Genomic DNA, 22,513 nt, shown 5'->3' on the forward strand with positions numbered 1-22,513 from the left:
GATTTGTCTTTGCTTGCCCTGCTATGCGAACTTCATAGTTTCTTTTTGCTTTCCTTATCTCTTTTTTAACATTTCTAACCAGTTGTACGAATTCCTGTTCTAAAGTGACCTCCCCATTTTTAATCCTTTTGTACCAAGCTCTCTTTTTACCTATAAGGTTCTTCAAATTCTTTGTTATCCACTTTGGGTCATTAGTATTCGATCTATTCAATTTGTATGGTATACTACGTTCCTGTGCTTTGTTTAGAATATTCTTAAATAAGTTATATATTGAATCCACATCGAAATCCCCATTTAAGTCACCTATCGCTAGGTTCATGTCTCGCTCCAAGACCGGCCCACACCCCATACCCAAGACTTTCCAATCAATTTGACCCAAAAAATTTCTTAGGCTATTAAAATCAGCTTTTCGAAAATCTGGCACTTTAACAGAATTTTCTCCTACTGGTCTATTCCATTCTATGCTAAATCTGATTTCTTTGTGATCACTGCTCCCTAGCTCACTCCCTATTTCGATGTCATTAATTTGCGTTTCCCTGTTAGTTAACACTAAATCTAAAATATTATTTTCCCGTGTTGGTTCCTTAATGTGTTGCGTAAGAAAGCAATCGTCAATTAATTCTAGAAAATCTTCTGCTTCACTATTCCCTGTTTTGTTCAACCAGTTTATTCCGCTAAAATTAAAGTCACCCATGACATAAATACTGTTAGATCTAGATGCTCTAGATATTTCATCCCATAGATGCTTTGCTTCCATTCTGTCTAAATTTGGTGGCCTATATATTACTCCTATTATAATATTATTAGCTTTTTCGTTTAATTCAATCCAAATAGTTTCTGTGTGTGGCTCTGTTTTGATTCCCTCTTTGAGACTACATTTCAAATTGTCCCTAACATATATGGCTACTCCACCTCCTCGTCTAATATATCTATCTGTGTGAAATAGTTTAAATCCATATATTTGATATTCAGCTAATAGTTCTCTATTTTCTACATTCATCCACGTTTCGGTAAGTGCAATAATATCTATTTTTTCTGTGCAGACAAGAGCATTTAATTCGTTAATTTTATTTCTTAGACTTCTACTGTTAGTGTAATATACCCTAAGTGAATTGTTATTTTGCGGACCTTCTCTTTCCCTGATCGTTTTGCCAATTCCTTTCTCCCACAAACACATACTTTTATTACCTCCTTCCTCCAAATCAATTCCCATACCTCTATCTACTAACAGTTTAAACCCAAACAAACACCTCTAACCACTTCTTCTAACGAGTTCGCAACAGCAACAACCCCAGCTCTCGATAGATGCACCCCATCACGAGCATACATTTCATTTCTTCCATAGAAGTGTTCCCAGTTGTCTATGAAAGATATTGCATTTGATTTGCAATATCTTTCCAGCCGGCAATTGACACCAAGTGCCCTCGATATCCATTCATTTCCCACTCCCTTTCTTGGAAGAATGCCACATATGATCGGGATTCCTCCCTTGCTCCTAACTAACTCTATGGCTGTTTTATACCTCTGAATCAGTTCCTCACTCCTAACTCGACCAACATCATTTCCTCCCACGCTAATGCAAATAATGGGATTGTTCCCATTACCAGCCATAATATCATTCATGTTGTTTATAATATCACCAATGCCAGCTCCGGGATAGCAAACCCTTAACCTGTTCCCCCTATCTCTAGCACAAAACGTTCTATCCAAATACCTTATCTGGGAATCTCCCACAACTAATGTTTGCTTAGGTACTTCCTTTACTTTCTGAGGGGCCTGCGCTTCCTTTCTCTTCGTTGCTTTCCCTTTTGCGCGATCCACAGTCTCTCCACAGCACTCGTCCTCCAAAACGTCAAATGAATTAGAAGTTGCTATGGCGTTTGAAGGCGGCTTTATCAAAGTCTTCTTAAGGCCCCTGTCTTTCACAACTCTCCAAGACGAGGTCCCTTTACTACTGGTCTCCTCCTTCGTTACTTCTCGTTGTTCTTTCAGCTGACGCACCTCCTCCCGCAGAAAGTCCAACTCTGTCCTCAGGGCTCCCACTAGAGTCACCAGGTCCTTAACTACAACTTCCATATTGCAATGATAATATAACAACACTCAGGAGCTCCGGTTAACACAACCTCTCACTGTGAATTCACCTGACCGACTGGAATTCACCTGACCGACTAGTTACATCCAAACAGTTGAGTCAGTTACATCCAAACATCCAAACACTCTGCCTGATTCTAATGATTTATTAAATATGGTAGACAATGGATCGCAAATCTCCTCCTTGCATTCTTTAAGCACCCTGGCAAACACTTCATCCGGCCCTGGGGATTTGTTTGGTTTGAGTTTTACTATTTGTTTAATAATATCATCCCTGGTAACTGTTAGACTAGTCTACCTCTCCTCTTCCCCACCCACATAGACTTGTTCGGCTGAAGCATAGAGTTAAGTTCTTCCTTAGTAAATACAGAGATATAATATTCATTAAAAATACTACTCATCTCTTCATCATTATTCGTTATCTGACCTGTCTCGGTTTTTAATGGACCCATCCTTTCCCTAACCATTGTTCGATATAACTGAAAAAAACCTTTTGGATTTGCCTTTGCTTGACCTGCTTTACGAACTTTATAGTTTCTTTTAGCTCTCCTTATGTCTTTTTAACATTCCTAACCAGTTGTGCGAATTCTTGTTCTAAACTGACTTCCCCATTCTTAATCCTTTTGTACCAAGCTCTCTTTCTACCTATAAGGTTTTTTAGATCCTTTATTATCCATTTCGGGTCATTTGTATTTTATCTATTCATTTTGTAAGGTATACTACTTTCCTGTGCTTTGCTTAGAATATTTTTAAATAAGTTATATTTTGAATCCAAATCGAAATCCTCCTTTACATCACACATTGCTGGGTTCACGTCTTGCTCCAGGACCTAGATTCACGAAGCTCCATGTATTTCTTTGTAAGTAGGTTTACTACGAAGGTTCCTAAGTATGTCCTAAGAAGATGCTTAGGTGCAATTCACGTACGTCCACTTAGGAAGAAATTTGTTGGTTCACCTGCGTGCCGATAGAGGTCACTATTGTGTTCCGTTTGGCCAATCAGAGAGCAGCAACATTCTTCATATTGAAGATTTATCGCTGGCTTATCGGAGCTTTACTGCCTCCTATTTACGTCGATTTTTCTTATAAAATTAGTACATTTCGAAGTAAAACAATGTTTTTTTCAACTTCTACAGGCAGCCCCGACATTGTAGTAAACAAATATGTTACATTTGTTGTTTACCTACGTAATTCTAAGAGATACTGTGTAGCTGTACTTGTTGCTCGGAAGATGCACTGACAATTATTGTACATATTTACTGAATATACCCAAGGGCCACTAACTATCTAGTGGCCTCGACGAGGGCAGAAAGCCGGCGGCTTGTTAAAGGGCCCGCCAATTGTCTTAATGATATTTTTTAGCTGGAATTTGGCATTTACGGCTTCAGCGGGTAGGCGCTTCCATGGGTTTATAGCCCTCTTGGTGGAAAAAGCATTTGTTTTCAGTCCTACTTGAGAGAACATACTCTCCAAAACTATATCTGTGATTGCCCTGTTATCAGTGACTTCATACCAAATGGTATGAGGTACTTTGAGCTCTGTAATTACTTCATACACTCAGGATTATTGGAAAATATTCTTATGTTGCACCCAGATTTTGCCAGTGGAGGCTAATAGATCAGCATCAAGTATTTTGTTCTCTCCTGATTCCATGTATGACTGGCCATCCTGTAAGGTGAGGATGTTGGATGAGCTTGTAGCTGGTTTTTGATCTACACTGTGTGCTCCTTCATACAGAATAGGAAAGCAGCACATTGCTGTGTATACCTAAACATGTTAAAAAATACATTGTTTGAGAGGAGTCTTGTAGAAACTGGTAAGAGTAATTATTATATAATGTTTCCATGATTCAGTGATTACCTCTTGTGAAAATCGCGAAGAATTGTTTAGTCAGAGTTGATTTGTTTTTTGTATTGAGGCTGGTATTTTCTAAATTGATTCCATGTATGTCTAACCATCCTGTGAGATGGGAGTATTAGATAAACTTATAGCTAATTTTTTATCTACACTGTGTAATATTCCATATAGAATAGGGTAGCAGCACATTGCTGTGTATACCTAGTCATCTTAATAAAAACAATCAGTAATAAAGATTTTAAATTATAGTTTGTATTATTACAAATACTGTATTATCCTTATTAAATCATGTTGACCATGGATCATTAAGGTCTCACGTTAATATGTAATAGTCATGTTTCTTTTGAACTGCTAATCCATGCTAATCATTCATTAAATTGTGCATTATGTCTCAATTTTTCACTTCCTTGGATATAGTGTACAGTACAAAAAGATAGGATAAAAATAAACCAGTAATATTTCTTTCATTATATTTTTTATTTAAATAACTGCATCAATATTTTTACAGCTGACAGGATTTGTTTTACCATACAGGTGCATTATTTGTTAAAAAAAATTTGGTTTATTGTTACACACAATGGGGTTACATAGCCTTCCCAGCTTGGTGCCTTCTTTTAATACTTACTGATTAAAAAATAAATAATAATAAATAAATTTTATTCAGGAAAAGTACATACAGTTGATTTACAAACATAATGTTGGATTTATAGACAGAGCTAGAACATACACTACCTAAAGCCACTAATACTCATAGCATTTCGGGCAAGGTGTGGGGGAAAAAACACTTAGACTAAAACTTAATAGTAATCGGGATTAGGTATAAATTGTGTTGAAAGAAGGAATAAAAATACAAAAAGGGGGGGTAACATAGCATAAATCAGCAATTGTACACGTTGGTGAACAGCATTGTTTAAAAAATAGCAAGACATGGGTTGACATTTAGGGGTAAGTTAGGTTACATGGAGTTAATTAGGTAGTACTTGGTTTTACTCTTAAACTGGTTGAGAGAGGTACAGCCTTTGACATGATTCGGGAGGTCATTCCACATTCTGGGTCCCTTGATTTGTAGAGCATTTCTAGTTTGGTTACACACAGCCAAACTGTGTAACAGGAAGAGGTCTTGGACACAAATTTGTTCCATGCTAAATGTAGAGGAATCAGCTGAGTATTCCTCAAATAAAATAAGTTGCCTCAGCTTATAAGGTAAATAAAATAAGCATTTCTCAAATAAGTAGCTGCCTCACCTCACTGTGCCTTAGTGCTACATAGCCTTCCCGGCATGGTGCCTTCTTTTGATAATTACTTGTTCCACACCCAAGTTGTGAACAGGAAGAAGTCTTGGACCCCTACTTCCCTCTTTCTTTTTTAATAGTCCATATAGTCATAATTATAGCTTTAAGTATTCAATGAATAAAGTTTTTGACATTTTTACCCATCTTACCTAACATCATTTGTGCAGCATATTTTTATTTTATGTCTCACCCAGATTTAATTTTAAAATAAAACCAAACTAAATAAATTAGAAATGGGTATGTATAGCTAAGGTACACCCTTACTATTAGGTGAACAGGGGCATTTGGTGATAGTAAATGATCCCATCAGGCAGGGCTCATCACCTTCTCTCATATTTTATGTTCACCAGTGTTTATTTACTTAATAACTACGGGTATAATATCTTGCTATAATAAAACTAATTCTAATATCATAAAAGACATATTTACTCAAAGTTTCAAGCAGAGAATGCATATATAACTAACACAAAGGACTCCTCTTCACGAGATTCAATTTTTATAATCTTTTGTTTATGTTCCAAAATCTTAAAACCGATCCCAGTGTTATGTAGTAGAGAAAAAATGAGTTATATCCAGTTTACGTAAAGCTACGAGTGGTCGAAACCACACTTAGATCCCGGACCAAACTTACGAAGGTTTTTCCACTTAGTGTAGCTACCTAAATACCGACGTAGCCGCCACGAAGGCGCTAAGAAGGAAAACATTCGTAGCTAAGAAGAAAAACCTTCGTAAGTGCCTTCGTGAATCTGGCCCCAAGATTGGCTCACCCCCTATGCCCAAGACTTTCCAATCTATTTGCCCCCCAAAATTTCTTAGTATATTGAAATTAGCTTTACGAAAATCTGGCACTCTAACAGAATTTTCTACTGCAGAACTATTCCACTCAATGCTAAATCTGATTTATTTGTGATCACTGTTCCCTAGTTTACTCCCAATTTCGATGTCATTAATATGTGTTTCCCTGTTAGTTAACACTAAATCTAAAATAATATTGGTTCGTTGGCTTTGGTTCGTTAATGTGTTGCATAAGAAAGCCATCGTCAATTAATTATATAAATTCTTCTGCTTCGTTATTCCCTTTTCTGTTAATCCAGTTTATTCCCCTAAAATTAAAGTCACCCATGACACAAATACTTTTAGACATAGATGTTCTAGGTATTTCATCCCATAGGTGCTTTGCTTCCATTCTGTCTAATTTTGGTGGTCTATATATAACTCCTATTATAAGATTATTTGCTTTTTCGTTTAATTCTATCCAAATAGTTTCTGTGTGTGGCTAAGTTTTGATTCCCTGATTTTTTTTTTGAGATATATACAAGAGTTGTTACATTCTTGTACAGCCACTAGTACGTGTAGCGTTTCGGGCAGATCCCCTGGAATACGATCCCCTGCCACGAAGAATCGTTTTTTCATCCAGAGATTGAGATTGAGAGATTGAGACTACATTTCAAATTGTCCCTAACATATATGGCTACTCCCCCTCCTCGTCTACTATATCTATCTGTGTGAAATAGAAATACATTTTTTGATATTCAGCTAATAGTTCTTTATTTTCTACAGTCATCCACGTTTCGGTTAGTGCAATAATATCTATTTTTTTCTGTACAGACAAGAGCATTTAATTCTTTTATTTTGTTTCTTAGACTTCTACTGTTAGTGTAATATACCCTAAGTGTATTGTTATTTTTAGGCCCTTCAGTTTCCCTGATCATTTTGCCAATTTCTTTCTCCCACAAACACATACTTTTATTACCTCCTTCCTCAATATCAATTCCCATACCACTATCTGCTAACAGTTTAAACCCAAATAAACGCCTCCAACCACCGGTTCCAACCAGTGAGTCATTAACCATTTTTCTAGAGCCTGGATTGTTTTGCTGCTGCCTTGGTGCGGGCAGATTTGGGGATGTGCTACAATGCTCCAACCGATGTCATCTAGTACTAATGGAAGTTCTGAAAATGGTGGCCGTGTGTGGCTAAGGCATATGTTAGGTGACAGATTTTTCATCTTCTTGAAAGTTTCAGCATTACTTTGAATACGAGAAAGAAGCTCTTTGCAAGCTTTCACTAAAAAATTATTGCATCTTTCTTTAATATTTTGAAACTTTTCCTGGGTTATAAAATTGTCTTGTCTGTTAGTAGCCAGAAGTGTTGAAAATTCGTAACCAAAGTCCACTTTCTCCAGGGGTAGATATATGGTACTGTAGTCCAAATTAACATCAAACTTTGCAAGATGAGGATGCACAATTCTTCTGAGCATTCCTAGAGGGATGCTTTCTAAGTCAGTGTGAAGACTACACTGATCTGCGTCATCGTTTTGATAAAGTAAATTCATCCTTTAAAAATCATTTTAGATTGGTTGGAGAAATGTGAAAATAGCTTATTGGTGGGATCAGTGTTCATTGAAAATAGTTGCCTTGCAACACGAGAGGAAAAAGCGATGCGGCTGTGATTTGTACACATTACATTATAAAAGCATAAATAATCATCATTGAGTTTCTTAACATTGCTAGCCGAAATTAGCCGAACTTTCTTTTAAATTTGCCCAAAAAGTCACAAGTAGCTAAATTAAAAATTTGGGAGCACTGGGCTCTCTAAAGTAGCCCAATTCGCTACTTACAGCGAATAGCCCAATCTGGTTATTGCCAAATCTATAGGTTATAGGTTATAACCTATAGCCCAGATTAGGCTATAGGTTATAGCCCAATATATCACTGCTAAGATGGAGAAAGATAGCTTCATGGTTGGGTGCTCGTCGTCGGTACCGCAGAACTCAACGTCGAATACCCTCAGGGTCGGGTTTTCGTCCTCTAAGTTTTTTTATTTATTTTATTTATGCATATACAAGAATGTACATAAGGAATGTGAGGATACAAATATGGTAATTACAGTCTTGTAAAGCCACTAGCACGCGCAGCGTTTCGGGCAGGTCCTTAATCTAAGAAAATTTTAAGGAGGTAAATACTTGCAAAATTTATAGACAAAAAAATGATAACAGATTACATGAAATGAAAAAAAAAGAAGATGAGAGAAAATTGTAGGTACAGTATATTAAAGCACATAGGTAGCTAAGATTGATTGCAATGACAGCTTGAATGGTAGTTGACAAAAAAATTGGTAGGCATAATACAGCAGAAACAATATAAGATTGATTGCAATGACAGCTTGAATGGTAATTGACAAAAATTGGTAGTCACACTACAGCATATGGTTAGCACATAAAAGAAGACAGCAATGAACACAATGATAAGGTTGTTTGATATTACATAAAAATTAGGAGATTGGGTAACACTAGGTACAGAGCAAATTTAAAGCTCAGTGTAGGAAACTAAGAAGATGAAGTTAGGTACTTTTTGGTTTTGCTTTTAAATAAGGCAAAAGTTTTACAGTTTTTCAATTCACTAGGGAGTGAGTTCCATAGACTAGGTCCCTTAATTTGCATAGAGTGTTTACACAGATTAAGTTTGACCCTGGGGATATCAAAGAGATATTTATTTCTGGTGTGGTGATAATGGGTCCTATTACATCTGTCCAGGGAGAGTTTCAGAGCATGGTTTGCATTTAAGAACAGGGTTTTGTATATGTAGTTGACACAAGAGAATGTGTGGAGGGAGTTCTAAGGAATGATCTCCCTTCGTCATCGGTCCGCGATGCAGGGGCTGGTTCTGATGATAACAACTGTTCTTTCTGCGAAGTAGGTCGACTCCCGCCCTCAGCTTGTATACTGACACCGGCTTCCTATCTCTCCAGGACCACCATGATCGCTACTGTTTTCGCTATTTTTTTCGCTATTTCCTATCGCCTCTGTCGTGCTTTAACTATTACCCTTCCTGTAGTTTCTGTTACTCTTCACCACCTCTCTCTTTCTGTCCTGCTATCTCGCTTACAGGATTCTCTTTCAGTTCGTATTTCTAATATTTCTCCTCGTGTTGTTCCTTCCTTGCCCCCGTGGAAAGTCCCCCTTCCGAAGTTTTTGTACATCCTTGACCCACATCACTAAAGATTTTACCCCTCCTACGGTTCTGAAATACCTTTTCTTTAAGCACTTTTCTTCATCCACTCTCCCGCTCGGTTTCCATCTTCACCGATGGGTCTAAGTCTGCGGATGATGTAGGCTACTCTGTTGTTTTTTCCTGACAGCACTTATGTGTCGCCTACCTCCGGACACTAGCATCTTCACAGCAGAACTTCATGCTATTCACTATGCTCTTCGCCTTCTGCTTTCTCGTTGTCAATCTTCCTTTGTAGTTGTTGTTGACTCTCGTAGTGCCCTCATGGCTCTCGGGTCCTTTAACTCGGTCCATTCAGTGGTCGTCGAGATTCAGCATTGGCTGTTTCTTATTTCCAGTAAATTTAAAGTAAGTAAGTAATTATCAATAGAAGGCACCAAACCGGGAAGGCTATGTAGCACCAACAAATGTGCGGGATAATCAGAGGGCGCTAAATATCACTGAGGATGCCAATACGAGAAGTCAGTTGGGTTTTGCTGGGTTCCCAGCCATATTGGTGTCTCTTTAAATGAGTATATGGATGCTGCCGCTAGGGAAGCTGTCCGCTCTTGTCCCATCTATCGTAAAGGTATTCCTTATTCCGACTTTTACCCAGTTATTCATTCCTCCATCCTTAACTATTGGCAGGATTGTTGGTCTTCTGTTACTGGTAACAAACTGCGTACTCTTAAGAGTAGTGTGTCCTCATGGCCGTCCTCCTACCACCGTAACCGGCGTTGGGAAACGGTTCTGGCGAGGTTGCGTATTTGCCATACATGCTTAACTCACTGTCACTTAATGGAGCGCCGCCTGGCTCCTTATTGACCAAATTGCATTGTCCCTCTTACCGTCGTGCATATCTTTGTTGAATGTCCTGATTTCCAGGATGAGCGTGTGTTTTTGATGCATCACTCTATTGTGATTTGTGTGTAATGAAGTAAGGGCGAAGAGGTAGAACGGCCTATTAACATAGCTCGAGTGCATGGAGGAAATTGTGTAAAATCCTGGTTTGTATCTCGGAGAGGCTGCAAGATCAAAGTAAGTTCAGTAGAACTTCTCATTGCAATTATTTTAATCATGTTGTAGCTCAGTCGATTAAGGCAGCGTCTGGGATGCTCTCGGACGTAGGTTCGAATCCTCGTCACGGCCCTTGTGGATTTGTTCATGAGCGTGTCTTGCTTTCCGACCGTCCCTCGAGGTTGCTTGTCCCTCGATAGAATTCTTGGTGAATCGGATACTTTTAATGTCGTTCGCCTTATGCGCTTCTGTTCTCGTATTGGCTTCCTTAGTGATATTTAGCACCCTCTGATTATTCCGCACATTTGGTGGTGCTACATAGCCTTCCCGGTTTGGTGCCTTTTGATAATTACTTGTTTACTTTCTGTGAGGTACTGACAGGGGAAGTGGGGAAGGGGATGGTGCAGTTGACGAAGTGTGTAATCAAATTTCTGAAGTTTTTCAAGGACCTCCTCACAGGAAAAGTAAAACACAATATCCATCCTTTCCTGACCAATGTTGATGGGTGTATTGCAGGTTCCGTCCTTAAGGATCTTCTAGAGGTTGCTTTTGGTTAAGCCTTACTGTTGAAGGGATGCAGTCCTAATTTTCAGACGTTTGTGGCACATTGTAACCACCCCTGCAACGGGTCGCAGTGACGATGAATGGTGCTTTACCCGGCAATATTCATTTTATAAGGAGGCCCTCCGTCTCCTCCCGAGCATGCTCATGACCTCCTATGGTAATGCGCCTTGTCTAGAGTAGAGTGGTTTTGCCTGCAGCTGCGTAACACAGCAGAAAATTACATCCATATTTAAGGCTGTGGCTGGGTTATTGACTGGGCAACACGCTGGAGAACTCACTGTCATCACCCCCATCGGTTACCTTGTAGAGTGGTTACCGCATTGTTGGAAACGATTGGTCAGGAAACGCTTCTGGTTGAATATTGAAGAATAGACCAGGTCGAGAGGTGGTAGTAAATTGACCAGCTTCAGTCATTTTCTGCTGTAGGTGCGCTCTTCAGAGATGGTTGTATGGGCTCCACCACAAGTAAACAGCGTTGGGTTGATGTCAGGCAGCCCTTGAAGTGGTGGTTTTGAGCACAGGTGGTACATTTGGCAGCTTGAAGTGTGCACTTGGTGTTGTGAGTGTATTGGTAACACTTTTAACACTGGCAGTTCTTGAAATCTGAACCTCCGCTCACAGGGTTTTACAGTTTTAAAATTAAAAGCAGCAATAATGGAAAACTTTTAAAAATGAAAAGCAACAGAATCTATGAACAAATTCACAAGGGTCGTGATGAGGGTTCGAACCTACGTCCGAAAGGATCCCAGACGCGCCTTAACCGACTGTGCCACAACACGGTCAGAAGAATTGCAACCGGGAATTCATCTGCCCCTTACACGGATCCTGCAGTCTCTCCGAGACACAAACCAGTGTTTTACACAATTCACCCGTGCACCCGGGCTCCGTCAATAAGCTGTTCTACTTCTTCGCCCTTCATTACACACAGAAAGTGTTCATGGGGGAAGTGTGAAAAACCCTGGTTTTATACAAGTACAGATAGGTGAGAACAGTCCACCAAGTGCTCCCTCAACCCTTTCTCACATAACTTGTCCACCTCCACACTCTGGGGTATTACACAGTCACCCAAGTAACACATTACATGAGTTTCCATGATGAATTAATCAAGCAACAATATCTCAATACAATAACAATTAGAACGTCCTCTCGTGATGATTCTTGTGACCTACTGAGACGAGTAGCACCTGTTTTATTAATTTTTATTTACATTACAACTCTCTTGTGTAAACTTATGTTTTCATATAATGAATGATATGCTTACTAATTGTACAGTAAATATAATTGACAGTCAACACCTCGTCCAGTCCCACTGCTCGTCCACCAGTGACGACCACAGACACCTCTGCAGTCTGTTGTTGAAGACAGTCAACACCTCGTCCAGTCCCATTGCTCGACCACCAGTGATGACCACAGACACCTCTGTAGCCTTTTTTGCGATGGTAAGAATTTGTATTATGATGTGTAATATACACATGACTATGTAGACCTTTATATGACTGGATTCATGTGTACTAACACTATTATATTTATTATATACGAATGTCTGTTCTTTATATACATCTGTGGAAACATTTCCTTTTCGTATTCGACTGTCTCAAAAAAACACTGAAATAACTGCAAATTAATTTAAACTTCAGATGAATTATTTATATTCACTGCAGGTATCGAACACATTTGTTTAAGTACATATTTTTACAATGTAGAAAGTACAATATAAGAGGATCACACTACACAATCCATATGAACATATCTTGATGAGATTCTTTCGTTCTTGATTTTATTATTGGAATCTGACTTCAAAAACTGGATATAATAACACATCCTATCATATTATGTTGATTTTTTACCACAGGGCCACAACAACCCAGGGGAGTGCTCAGTCTGTTCTCTTAACTATGATGAAGAAGGGCGCCGGCCACGTTGCCTGCCTTGTGGCCATACATTCTGCTCCCTGTGCACTGAAAATACTATTGAGGAGGACACTCTCATCTGCCCCCGCTGCAGTGTGCACCACAGAGCCACGTCTTCTGCTGCCTTCCCAATCAACTTTTGTGTAGAAGACTTTGTTAGAGAGCACAAACGTGGTCAACCCACACGTAGGACCAATAAGAAGTTTCGGTCTATGGTGGAGGAGCAGACGAGCAGGATCTGCAGGCTCATTACTGACTATGAAGAGGTACTGTCCAAGCTGGGTCAGTACCGGAGGCAGCTGAAGGACTGGAAGACTCAACACTATCAGGTTCAGGACAGATTAGTTGAGCAGAATAATGCAGCAATTGAGCTACAGGAACAGGACGAATCCAGTGTGGAGTATTACATAACACAAGGAGAGGAAGGAAAGGAAAAACTGCAGGAGATATTATTGTGCCTAAATGCCACAGAAATTAACAGTGACGACATGGATGTGGCAAGTGACGCAGTAGAAAACTGGTTCCAGATGTTCCAGGCATGCCAGCAACTCTTCCCAAATTATAACACCATTCAAACATCAGAGAAGGTATGCTGCTAAATGTTACATTAATATAAAAAAATATATCTGTGCATGCTCTCGGGTTTCATAGAATTTTATCTGAAATAATAACTGATATCAACCTGGCAGTATAGTGATATTGACGGAGAGGAGAACTGATGCACCGGTTTCAATGACATAGGCCTATTTTGGCAGTTATGGTTCAGGTAAGAGTTTTTCCTTTAATATTTTAACATATACATTAAAATTCCCTTTTTGTACATTTATTTAACTGGCAGGTCATGTGTTGGTGTTGTGTCTGCCAGGGTGTTGTAAGTAATATAGCTGGTAGGTCATGTGTTACAGTTTTGTCTGTCAGTTGTTGTTGTTATAGATTCAACTACTCGGAACAAGTTCCAAGTAGCACGGGCTATGGTGAGCCCGTAACTTACCTGGCACAGGAGCGGGGCAAGTAGCACGGGCTATGGTGAGCCCGTAACTTACCTGGCACAGGAGCGGGGCAAGTAGCACGGGATATGGTGAGCCCGTAGTGGACTTGCCTGGCACAGGAGCGGTGCGTGTGGGAGGGGGGTTGTCTGTCAGGGTGTTGTAAGTAATATAGCTGGTAGGTCATGTGTTATTGTTGTGTCTGCCAGGGTGTTGTGAGTAATATAGGTCCAATTACCTCTGTCATCACTGTAACGATTTGAATTAAATCCAAGGATTTTCTGAAAAGGAGTTCCAGTGCATAGTGCATCTTCCAGTTCCTTTACGACTTTGGATTGAACGTCATCTACACCTGGGGTTTATTAGTCTTTTAGTTTGCCATTGCTCTTCCCGATTGTGTCGCATGTAAAAGGTATATCCATGAATTCATTCTCTTCACCTCCTTCAAACATTTGTGTGGGTGATGTGGGTCCAATCCTCCTCCTCGTTATCTGTCAGTTTCACTATCATCTCCTCAACGATTTCCTGGTCATTATAAATAAATAAATAAATAAATAAATAAATATTTATTCAGGTAAAGTACATACATACAAGGTGAAATACAAAAGTTGATGGATTCATAGATAGAGCTATCCGCCGGTCGGCCGAGCGGACAGCACACTGGACTTGTGATCCTTTGGTTCTGGGTTCGATCCCAGGCGCCGGCGAGAAACAATGGACAGTGTTTCTTTCACCCTATGCCCCTGTTACCTAGCAGTAAAATAGGTACCTGGGTGTTAGTCAGCTGTCACGGGCTGCTTCCTGGGGGTGGAGGCCTGGTCGAGGACCAGGTCGCGGGGACACTAAAGCCCCGAAATCATCTCAAGATATCAAGATATTAGCTAGTACATTCAATGCCTAAAGCCACTATGACGCAAAGCGTTTCATTCTTACCCTCTACTTTTGCAAGGTTCCTTATGATGAGGTTGTTTCTTCGTTTTTTTATAAAAAGCTTCTGCTGTTCTCACCAGATCTTCTACACCACAATCTTCAACTCTGCCTGAATTCAGTGTGTTTCCCCTGAGAGTATGAGTTCAGCCTTAGTTCACCTCAACTCTGCCTGCATTCTGGGTGTTTACCCGGGGTGAAGGCTTTCCGCCCGGGTTCACATGGTTTACCTCGGAATCATGCCTACACGGGTGTTAATTAACAATTGTTGAAAGTCCTTAAACTGTTTCATCAAAACTTTCTGACCCCTCTTGTAATTTTGTAATCATGTCACCAGTGTTTTTCCTTCTGATCTCTTCATTACTTTCGGCCTTGCAATGCCTACTGCAAGGTACGCAGTGGAAATTAAAATTGCATTTGTCTTCAGTATGCTCATTGTTGTGAGTTTTCATTAATTTATGAGATGTTTTGACATGTGCCTGTGGTATTTTTATGGCACAGATCACATTCAGTTGACTGCTGCCTGTGAGTAATTTTTCTCTCACATGTCATACCCTCCTGCCATAGTTGCTAATTCAGTTAGCAACAAAAGTAAACAGCAGGTAAAAATAATTGACTTTATAAATACGATAAGTTTTTCTTCATTTCGCCGCCGCATAACTGTTTTCACTATCACTACAGGGGCTACCCACCCAAATTATTTATTTATTTATTTATTTATTTATTTATTTATTTATTTATTTATTTATTTATTTATTTATTTATTTATATACAAGAAGGTCGGAGGGAGGGAGGGAGGGAGCCGGTCGGCCGAGCGGACAGCACGCTGTACTTGTGATCCTTTGGTCCTGGGTTCGATCGCAGGCGCCGGCGAGAAATATTGGGCAGAGTTTCTTTCACCCTATGCCCCTGTTACCTAGCAGTAAAATAGGTACCTGGGTGTCAGTCAGCTGTCACGGACTGCTTCCTGGGGGTGGAGGCCTGGTCGAGGACCTGGCCGCGGAGACACTAAAAAGGGCCGAAATCACCTCAAGATGACCTCAAGAAGGTACACTGGAGTTAACAGATAACATAGAAATTAGGTTGATTTTACATTCTTGTAAAGCCACTAGCACGCATAGCGTTTTCTGGAAAGTTCTTAAACTAACAGATAATTTTTAGATAATTCACAGTAAAATTGACAAAAAATGTTTACAGGTACATTGTAAGAAATTTTGACACAAAAGCAGATTAGAATAATACACAATAATAATAATATTAATAATAATAATAACAATAATATATACATATATATATATATATATATATATATATATATAATATATATATATATATATATATGTATATATATATATATATATGATATATATATATATATATATATATATATATATATATATATATATATATATATATATATATATATATATATATATATATATATATATATATATATATATATATATATATATATATATATAAAATCCATAAGAAACAATAATTATTATAATAACAATAATAATAATAATTGTTTCTTATGGATTTTATATATATATATATATATATATATATATATATATATATATATATATATATATATATATATATATATATATATATATATATATAAAATCCATAAGAAACAATAATTATTATAATAACAATAATAATAATTATTGTTTCTTATGGATTTTATATATATATATATATATATATATATATATATATATATATATATATATATATATATATATATATATATATATATATGTTTCTTATGATATATATATATACATATATATATATCATATATATATATATATATACATATATATATATCATATATATATATATATATATATATATATACATATATATATATATATGTCGTACCTAATAGCCAGAACGCACTTCTCAGCTTACTATGCAAGGCCCGATTTGCCTAATAAGCCAAGTTTTCCTGAATTAATATATTTTCTCTAATTTTTTTCTTTTGAAATGATAAAGCTGCCCATTTCATTATGTATGAGGTTATTTTTTTTTATTGGAGTTAAAATTAACGTAGATATATGACCGAACCTAACCAACTCTACCTAACCTAACCTAACCTATCTTTGTAGGTTAGGTTAGGTTAGTTAGCCGAAAAAGTTAGGTTAGGTTTGGTTAGGTAGGTTAGGTAGTCGAAAAACAATTAATTCATGAAAACTTGGCTTATTAGGCAAATTGGGCCTTGCATAGTAGGCTGAGAACTGCGTTCTGGCTACTAGGTACGACATATATATATATTTAGAATGTGTCCCTGGGAAATTCACCTTGTTATCGATGAAGACACCAAGGAATTTACCATCAATTTTACTACTGATTTGTATATTGCTTATTCTTAGATTAATTTCATTTGAGGATTTATTACTAAACAAAATATAGAAAGTGTTGTCAATGTTAAGGGTGAGTTTGTTAGCAGTTAGCCAAAGAAGGACTTTATTTAGTTCAGTATTCACAGTGACATTTAGAGCAAGAGGGTCAGGACTGGAGAAAATGAAAGTTGTGTCATCAGCAAATAAGATTGGTTTGAGGTGTTGAGAGGCATTTGGAAGGTCATTAATGTAGACGAGAAAGAGGAGAGGGCCAAGTATGCTGCCCCGTGGAACACCAATGTTTATGGGTAGTGTAGGAGAAATGGAATTATTCACAGTTTAATATACTAAAGTAATTACTGTACACTATAGTAAATTTCTAAAGTTACACTATAACAAAATGAGGTAGATTACTTTGAGGTACACAGGTACACTGAAAGAAATGGTTTACACTAGAGAACACAGGCAAGCTAAGGTACAATGGAGCATGGGGAGGATAGACAACCTAGGTAACAATGAAGTACAGGTTACCTAGCCTGCATTTGGTGACAAGGGGATTAAAAAAAGAAGAGGCACAGGTGAAAGGGTAATGACAGGCCGGTCTGGCCTGACTAACTGATAAATTAGATTACTAATCCCTATGTATTAACAAGGCCACAACATGACTGACAGCATCATGATAGCCTACACATTTGACCGGAATTGACTTTGCCTTTGGTTTGTACCTGACAGACGTATGAGTTTTCATTGTTCACCCCTAGACTGGTAGTCGCTGTGCCCTGACGTTCCATTGTTCTATTGTTCTCCTGCGTACCTCTCTCTTGTTACATGTTGGTTGGTGTATGACACTTGCTGGTCGATTGTTTTTTCACTTAAGGGCTGAGTGCTTGGTACTTGCTGGTCAAGTGTATAGTACTTGCTGGTCAAGGGTGTGACACGTGCTGGTTAAGTATGTGATACTTACTTGTCGAGTGCAACATTTGCTGGACTGGTGTTTGGCACTTGCTGGTCGAGTGTGTGGTAGGTGCCACAGCTGTCCCCTTCCACCAGAAAGACTTAGCCTCCACAATTAATGATTCTTTTGGTAATGACAGGTGCAGGAGACCATGAACGAGGGCCTGGAGATTATGACCACCGGGGCAGGTGTCACAGCTGTGCCCGTCCACCTGGGAGACTCAGCCTCCGACATCATGGAGAAAGTCTGGACCAAAACTGAAAGATTCAACTTGGAACAGTTAACTGTAAGATTATGACTGAGTTTGTTTTATGTTAAATATTAACTTTTTTCAGTTATTTTTTTCATTTAGATTTTAAATTCTAATTTTTGAAATAGAAGAGCTGAAATATGGTACTAATAATAATGACACTGACACCATAAATATGGTGACAATGCCAGTAATCACCAGTTGAGTTGTCACTATATTTGAGCTGATGGTGTAACAACTGTTGCTAATAGTCAGAGTTGACAGCCTTCACAGGCGTGTCCAACAGCCAATGATGAGGACCTTGAAGAGGAGAAGACTCAACATATGCAAAAATACTTCATAATATCTTATAACATCTGAGTTAATACACAACGGTGAAGCCTTTAATTACTGGACATTGAGTCATCTTGCAGCAAAGTCACATGACACAAGAATCACCTCATAATTCGTTGTTTATTTTTTGTCGGAGACAGGCAGCCTGTGCATATATAATAATTATTTAATTGTTCCCGAGGATAGGCAGTCTGTGCATATATAATAATGATTTAATTGTACCCCGGAGGGACAGGCAGCCTGTGCATATATATATAGCAATTAATTCACTGTAATGAATAAATTACAATCACGCTATTGTGATTTCTGTGTGTAATTCATTGTACCCGGGGACAGGCAGCCTGCCCATATATATAAATGAATTCATTGTACCCGGGGACAGGCAGCCTGTGTATAAAATAATTAATTTATTGTACCCAGGGACAGGCAGCATTTGCATATATAATAATTATTTAATTGTACCCGGGGATAAGCAGCCTGTGCATGTATAATAATTAATTAATTGTACCCGGGGACAGGCAGCCAGTGCATATATAACAATTAATTGTACCTGGAGACAGACAGCATGTGCCTATATAATAATTAATTGTACCCAGAGACAGGCAGCCTGTGCATATATAATAAATGATGCTGACACAGGAGTAATACTGTACTAACACTGTAGTACACTGTAGGAGAATACTTTCTCTACATTGATGTTTGTTGAATTTGAAACCGTTGCTCCTTGTTGGTGCTACATTTGACCTTTAGAGGCCTGACAGCTGAGTGGACAGAGTTCGGGATTCGTAGTCCTAAGGTTACGGTTTCGATCCTCGGTGGAGGCGGAAACAAATGGGCAGAGTTTCTTTTACCCTGATGCCCTTGTTCACCTAGCAGTAAATAGGTCCCTGGGAGTTAGACAGCCGCTACGGGCTGTCTAACAAAAAGGGGGTGTGTAACAAAAAGGAGGCCTGGTCAAGGATCGGGCCGCGGGAACTCTAATCCCCGAAATCATCTCAAGATAACCTTAAGATAGGACTTGCTGCGCTCACCAGTATAACAGGTAATAATGGGACTGACACTATCCACAGGTCGAGGACCTTCGCAGGATGAGTGAGCCCGTCCAGAGGCTGGTGGAGACTGGCCGATTGTTTGCTGTACAACAAGACCTAGATGGTCGCCGCTTTGCCAGGATTACTTTACAAGACGGACAGCTCTTCCTCCACTCACTCCTGCATCAGCAAACGCCCGCTCACACCATACAGGTTACTTTATTACTCTTACCAGTCTTGTTGAAGTTATTACCCTTGTCAGTCTTACTGAAAACATACTCATTGCTTTTATTAACTAACTAGATAACATTTTACAGACTTATGAACAGGATTTGTTTAATTTTCTGCAGGAGAGTGAAGTTGTGGGCTTGCTGGACCCCTCGTGCACCCTAGCATTCCTTGACCTCGGGTGGGCGGGGTCATCAAGAGGGCGGGTCACCATCCGGCTGGCCCCTGACACTCCGCTGGCCAGACAGTTTGTGCTGTTGTGTACGGGCCAATGGGGCCCCACCTATCACAACTCTAAACTTTTTGGGGTGTGGGAAATGGGTCAGGCGGGGGAGTGGGCCATAGCACAGGCGGGGGAGTGGGTGGAGGGTGGAGACTACGAGAGTAATGATGGTCGAGGAGGAGCCACATTGCTGCCTGACCTGCGAGGGCAGTACCGTAGGTCAGGCAGGGCGGGGTCTGTGTGGTCCTGGTGTGGACTGGGGAGGGCCCGGGGTGCAAAGTTTGGCATCACCACCAGGGACCACCCGAATTGTCATCGGTGGTTACAGGTCTTTGGGGAGGTGGTGAGCGGCCTGGATGTGTTGAGGGCAGCATTTAACCACAGTTACATCACGGAGGTGATTGTGGTGGACTGTGGTGTTTTGCTGCCACTCTAGGTCGCTGTACCATCACCATCATCTACATCTACATCTACAACATCTACAGTGTTAGTACAGTATTACTCCTGTGTCAGCATCATTCCTGTGGTGGACTGTGGTCTCTCTCCTGTTAACTGGGTCACAGCTCATCACCATCACTACTGTATCACCATCACTCTAGCATCACTTTCACCGATCTCATTACCATACATGATCACATCTCATCCGTTTCACTCGTGTGGTGGCACTTGGCGGTTTGCTTCCGCTGTCCTATGATCTTAGGCTTTAAGATTAAATACCTGCCACTGGCAGCTCTTTCTGTTTGAGGTCTGCCTTTCTTGCGAGATAGTTACGATTAACGTAACATTAATAAGAATTAATTCTTTTGATAAAATCAGAGAAAAAAAAAGTCACACTTTTTTCCTTTAATGGGTAACTGTTGTTATTATGTGTGTGTCGGATTTCCGACATAATTCCGGGGGAGAGGAATACAGGTCGAAGTTCCGTTAAGGACTGCGATCACTTTATTCCTCGCCCTCAGAATTATAGAGGTTTTTTAATTTGAGCTTGCACTGTCGTGCAGCAGTCCGCTCGGGACAGACGTCCCTTACTGGCACTTTGGGTGCTGGAAGTCGTTGAACGTCTACTTTTCCTGCCAGTTCTAAAGGAGTTAATATCTCTAGTGTTTTGAGAGAAGTGCTGCCTCTGTATTTTACATTCACTATTTTCAAGATATCCTGACTGTCTGAATGAGGAGACAGTCAGGGCTACTATTTTGCCTATAGGCAAATCGCTGTCCACCAGAACTGTCACAAGGTTCAAGTTAATTCTGTTGTAGGAGTTGTTTGCCCCATAATGATACTCTCTCAGAGTAGTAAGGTATTTTCGAGCCCATACGTCATTCCACCGACTTATTATCCCTGATAAATGTTTGAAACGTTGAACCAAATCACTTTCTCGGACATATGAAGGAACCTCTGGTTCCTCGTCCGTAGTTTCTACTCCTGTAGTTTCAAAGGGACGAATATGTACAACTCGTTCCTTTGGGAGTGAGGAGGTCCCGGATATGGAAACGCTCTGGCATCATATCTCTGGCAAATACCACAGGATTTAATTAGGGATTTTACAGTCTGCCTACCTTGGGGTAGCCAGTACTGTTGCCTTAAGTCTGTGAGAGTATCTAATACCTCAACATGCGGAGTGTTGTATTTGTGTATGTATAACACTATCAGCTTGCTGACTATGTGGTGACAAGGAAGCAATATGGAATTTTTTGCTTCTAGATCTATGTCCGCATGCTGTAAGCATCCTTCACATCTTATTTTGTTATAATTGTTGATGTCTATTCAGAGACCCAGATCATTTTGAAGCTTCTTAGGGACATTGTCAAATTCTATCCCATATGTATCTGTTTGGGCTCTGTTGACCCAGTACCTTAGGGCACTAGGTAATTTATGTTTGATTCCTATTTTCTTTAGAAAATCAAACACCACTTGGGTGACACCTATTAGTGTATTCAGTTCAGAGTACCGATTAGGATCAATTACCAAAGTCCGAGGTAGTTCTGGATTCTCAGTGTTAACAGTGACATTGGTCACAATGACTTGTGGCTTTTGTTCAGGCCACTGGTCACTGACTAGCCACTGAGGTCCATTAAACCACATCTCTGCCTTTGTTAATTGCCGTAAATTCAGGCCTCAGGAGAGATAGTCAGCTGGATTCTCATTGGTGGGTACATATCTCAGTTTGTACCCTGCTGACAACTCTCGTATTTCCTTAACGCTGTTACTCACGTAAGGATTTTTACTGCTATTGTTTTTCACCCACTGTAGCACTGCCTCATTATCTGACCATACCACTGTTTCTTCAAAGTGGATGTTGCTTAAGGGCTTGATCAGATAATGAACCAATCTTACTCCTAGCAGTAAGGCTGTTAACTCCAGTTGTGGCAATGATTGTTTCTTTAACGATGCCACTCTGGCCTTTGAAGTGAGCAAATTGGCTTGCCCATTTGAGACCAGGTAAGCTACTGTGCCATAAGCCTTTCCTGAGGCATCACCGAATACATGTAGCTTAATTGGTTCCTTTT

General features: G+C 39.5%; 2 protein-coding genes across 2 annotated transcripts; both read left to right on the forward strand.

The window, feature by feature from the left end:
* Window positions 1–9,384: 9,384 nt before the first annotated feature.
* On the forward strand, window positions 9,385–18,239 carry LOC138356623 (tripartite motif-containing protein 59-like). Its single transcript, XM_069312812.1, has 3 exons — window positions 9,385–9,597; window positions 12,662–13,306; window positions 18,081–18,239. Exons 1-3 carry the CDS (start codon window positions 9,385–9,387, stop codon window positions 18,237–18,239), a joined length of 1,017 nt encoding a protein of 338 aa, XP_069168913.1.
* Window positions 18,240–19,612: 1,373 nt separating this feature from the next.
* On the forward strand, window positions 19,613–20,442 carry LOC123774162 (peptidyl-prolyl cis-trans isomerase-like). The gene is made up of 2 exons (XM_045768291.2): window positions 19,613–19,768; window positions 19,906–20,442. The coding sequence occupies exons 1-2, from the start codon at window positions 19,613–19,615 to the stop codon at window positions 20,440–20,442; spliced, it is 693 nt and encodes a 230-aa protein (XP_045624247.1).
* The last annotated feature ends 2,071 nt before the right edge of the window (window positions 20,443–22,513 follow it).

The sequence above is a fragment of the Procambarus clarkii genome, chromosome 73, assembly GCF_040958095.1.
Source record: "Procambarus clarkii isolate CNS0578487 chromosome 73, FALCON_Pclarkii_2.0, whole genome shotgun sequence".
NCBI classification, from domain to species: Eukaryota; Metazoa; Arthropoda; class Malacostraca; order Decapoda; family Cambaridae; genus Procambarus; species Procambarus clarkii.

Excerpts from the sequence above, each read along its gene's own strand:
- LOC138356623 (XM_069312812.1), top strand. The coding sequence starts at position 9,385 with ATGTGTCGCCTACCTCCGGACACTAGCATCTTCACAGCAGAACTTCAT. Across the intron at positions 9,598-12,661 it reads TTATTTCCAGTAAATTTAAA|GGCCACAACAACCCAGGGGA; the intron begins GTAAGTAAGTAA and ends TTTTTACCACAG. Across the intron at positions 13,307-18,080 it reads CCATTCAAACATCAGAGAAG|GTGCAGGAGACCATGAACGA; the intron begins GTATGCTGCTAA and ends TGGTAATGACAG.
- LOC123774162 (XM_045768291.2), top strand. The coding sequence starts at position 19,613 with ATGAGTGAGCCCGTCCAGAGGCTGGTGGAGACTGGCCGATTGTTTGCT. Across the intron at positions 19,769-19,905 it reads CGCCCGCTCACACCATACAG|GAGAGTGAAGTTGTGGGCTT; the intron begins GTTACTTTATTA and ends AATTTTCTGCAG.